Raw genomic sequence first — 3921 nt, 5'->3', positions numbered from 1 at the left:
ACAGAAACGTTTGAATGAGTGTGTGTGTGTGTGTGTGTGTGTGTGTGTGTGTGTGTGTGTGTGTGTGTATGTGTATATATATATATATATATATAGAGAGAGAGAGAGAGAGAGAGAGAGAGAGAGAGAGAGAGAGAGAGAGAGAGAGAGAGAGAGAGAGAGAGAGAGAGAGAGAGAGAGAGAGAGAGAGAGAGAGAGAGAGAGAGAGAGAGAGAGAGAGAGAGAGAGAGAGAGAGAGAGAGAGAGAGAGAGAGGTGTGTGTTTGTGTGTGTGTGTGTGTGTGTGTGTGTGTGTGTGTTTGTATACTGTATATACAAACACGATCAATATGCACAAACACAATCAATGTGCACATGGTGTCTGACATTGTAATTGATACCTTTTTTCCACACAATTCCACTTTCCCTCGGACAATGCAAAGCACACATTTCCCAAAACATAAAGTGATTTTTTTCATTTAATATTAAATAGTAAAAAAATATTTATTGCATCTACACAACTGAACACGGGTTTAAAAATAAATTACTGGATTTTACAGCCCTGCAATGTAACTGACACATAACACATATTTGTGTAAAATTAATATTCAATGCCATACATATGTAAAAATAGTTTTAATTCTTTCGGAGACATGTAAAAGTCAAACATAATAACTTTCTCCGGCTCCCACTCACCTGCTTAACCTGAGGCTCGGCATATGTAGCATATGTGTGAATCAAATATAACAAAACAAAGACAGCTCCCCGATTACAATATGAAATGTGAACACTATTGCTCCTTTCCCATGCAGGATTTAATTGTTGTTCAGCATGCACTATTAATTGAACTCCATTTGGTGAACACATTCAACTAAGAAACAAAAAACTCTCATCAGGCGTCAGTCAAGCTGATCAACCAACAATCAGACTCTGCTAAACTGGTAAAAGTGATTGATCTGAAGCAAGTTAATGTGTCTAAGAACGTTCTACAAACATCATGAAGGAATTGCAATATTTTCAACTATTAATCCTTTTTATTTTATATTCCAGGAATGATTGAATTGTTAGGATTCCTTAGTGGTGAAGCGCACAATGCTATAGTCCTTCCTGTGTACAAGAGCATTGTTATGAAATGTACCATGTTTGATTATGAACATGAACTGATCACCAAAATATCTCGAGGCTTTATTCTTAACTTTTCTCAAGTTAACATTATCCACTTTTAGTACTATAAAGCATTAGTAGTGCCACACTCTTGAGCCACAACTCATCTCGGATAAAAAATACACAGAGAAAGAGTCTTTGGTTGTGCTGTGCATGGCTGTCCTCAAAACAGCAGGACATTTTCAGTCCCAAATAAGGAAGAGTTTTATCGAGAAGGTATTTTTCTCACCGCCCCTCTGTGCATTTTCACATAATATCGTCTGTCTTTAACCTGTAAAACAAAGAAGGAAATGGCTGTCAGTCAGATAATTTCACAGCTGCAATGTTCAGACCATTTCAATGTAGCCTACTGTAGGCCTATATTTCTGCTATCCAAAGAAAACAATGGCAGGTTCAATGCAAAGACAGAGGTCTGGAGTGAAAAGAAAATGTTTCCTTTAAAGACATTTTTAATAGTTTGATGGACAATGCTTGTTATATCTTATATTCTAGATCCACGTTCAGGGAATTAACGTAAACTGTATTAATTGAAAATGCTACATTTTCCTTAATTGTTCCTTGTGTATCAGCACATTGGTAGGTTTACACATGGCATGATTAATGACATATACAAAGCCATTGTAACAACGCCAAAATTTATTTGTACTGTACCTATTTTGTACTCTACGGAATTGGAAATGGTGTTGACATTCTGGTTTTGCTCCTCCGGCTATTTGATGTCATTCTCAAAAGTAGATTCGACTCTGACACGGATATTAAATATAGCCTGAGGGTTTTGTGTGTGTGTGTGTGTGTGTGTGTGTGTGTGTGTGTGTGTGTGTGTGTGTGTGTGTGTGTGTGTGTTGTGCGGATTGGAGTGCGAATGCAAATTTCAATTATTACCCCTTTTCGCTGTTTGCTGAGGCAGAATGTGCAGATGCTCCGGGGCTGCCCGGGGTCTCCTCTGCCCCTCACCTCCTTGTACGCGGCGCTGAGACACGGCGCGCCGTCCTCCCTCTCATCGCCCACCACCAGCACATTGGCCAGGTGCGAAATATAGCTGGACGCCAGACGCAGCGTTTCGATTTTGGAAAGTTTTCGGTCCATCGGTTCCGTGGGAATGAGCGTCCGTAACGCGCTGAAAGCCGTGTTGACGTTCTGAGTCCGGTGTCTCTCTCTGGCGTTGGCGGCGTTTCGCTGCTGGACCACGACCCCACTGGTGCCGGGCACTGCGCAGCAGCTGTAACCCTGGTCCGTGCTGCCTTCGCTCTCGCTGCGGTTCCCTTCTTCCTCGTCCGACGTCAGGGTTAAGTCAACGGAGAAAGCGAAGCGATGAGCCGACACCGGCCTGAGCACTGTGAAAGCCATAGCGCCGAGAAGAGGAAGACCGCTCTCTTTCTTTCCAGTTCAACAGCTGCATATAGACAGGAGCAAAGTAGGCTTAGCCAGCTAAATGTTTGGTCAGCCGCGCCTGTTTTCACGTTTCAAGAAGATGGTGTCTGAGGGTCTTCGAGGGCGGGGTGGGAGCTCTGCAGAGTCACCCCTTTTTTTCCTCCTCAAGTAAAAGACTGCATGCTGTAATAGTTTTATAAATGTCTCTCTCTCTCTCTCTCTCTCTCTCTCTCTCTCTCTCTCTCTCTCTCTCTCCCTTGTGAATGTGTGTGTGTGCGCGCGTGTTCAAAAAATAAATTACAGTAAAAAGATGCAAGACGATAGAAGATGATAACGTGTCTGTTTAATACTTTAGGTGAACTAGATACACATAAATTCATCGTATATATCAGCCTTACAAAGGCATAATTGTAAATGCAAAGTGTGTTCTAAGCAGTGGCGGACCCTAAGGCCAGCAAGGCCTTCTCTGCTGGCCGAAACATTCTCAGAAAAGTAAATTTAATAAATTTACTTTTCTGAGAATAACACATTTAAATTGTTATTTTATTTTCATAAATATGTAAACAAAATGATTCTCTGTATTCTTTACGTCATATTATTTCCACTTAGTCGAGTGGCTTTCAATGTTCTTTCAAATAACATTGAAAGCCACTCGATAAATAACTTATTTATTATGATAGAGTTTTTAACCAATCATATTTCAGCTAGCTTGTGTTGCCAGGTAAATTAAACTTGCTCGGGGATTTCAGATTAAACAGAGCAGGCCCCTGTGCGCTGTAAGTGAACGGGCACAGTCTGGTTGCAATAGCCAATCGTCTGCGTACTAGGGCGAGCTAGAAGGCCTTACGTTGAGACTGGACATGCGCGTTCGGTAATTGGATTAGTGTCTTTTCTGTTGACTGAGAGTTGTATCCTGACTTGTTCAATAAAGATTCTTTAAAAAAAAAATAAAGATTGGATTCGCGCCTGCTAGAGCTATCACTGCATTTTAACCCAAAATGGCTGAAGGAGAAGACGTTGATCTGGTTGCAGAACTACTTTCCACACAATTCTCACGACGGGCCTTCCACGAAAAGCTGGATATTGTGCAAAGAGGTCGCCCAACTCCTGAGCTAGCTAGCCTGTCCCAGCAAGGAAAAGGGTTTGTCCGTCATTTTCAGACGAGCAATTATGAATGGTACCCGTGGCTCACAGCCTCTGAGAAACGCTGCAAATTGTACTGCTGGGAATGCCTATTGCTTGCAACTGACCAGTGCGTTTAAAAACGTTTGGGGAGACTCGTGTAGATCTGCAGCTCGGTGAACAGGCACGCCAGGAGATTAAATAGGGAGATTAAAATTATACCAGAAACACGACCGGACAAAAACGGCTTTCAACATTAGCTTCCATGTCGATAGAAAAGGACTTG

At 41.9% G+C, this 3921-nt stretch overlaps 1 protein-coding gene across 1 annotated transcript; it reads right to left on the bottom strand.

The window, feature by feature from the left end:
- Nucleotides 1-597: 597 nt before the first annotated feature.
- Nucleotides 598-2712, bottom strand: LOC109508175 (transcription factor 15-like). The gene is made up of 2 exons (XM_019858054.1): nucleotides 2025-2712; nucleotides 598-1413 (listed from the first exon to the last, which is right to left on the bottom strand). The coding sequence occupies exons 1-2, from the start codon at nucleotides 2487-2489 to the stop codon at nucleotides 1348-1350; spliced, it is 531 nt and encodes a 176-aa protein (XP_019713613.1). The 5' UTR covers nucleotides 2490-2712; the 3' UTR covers nucleotides 598-1347.
- Between the last annotated feature and the right edge of the window lie 1209 nt (nucleotides 2713-3921).

Source organism: Hippocampus comes, unplaced genomic scaffold (assembly GCF_001891065.2).
Source record: "Hippocampus comes isolate QL1 unplaced genomic scaffold, H_comes_QL1_v1.1 scaffold311, whole genome shotgun sequence".
Lineage (NCBI taxonomy): Eukaryota > Metazoa > Chordata > Actinopteri > Syngnathiformes > Syngnathidae > Hippocampus > Hippocampus comes.
Note: the sequence above shows the minus strand (reverse complement) of the source record. Positions and strands in the feature narration are given on the sequence as shown.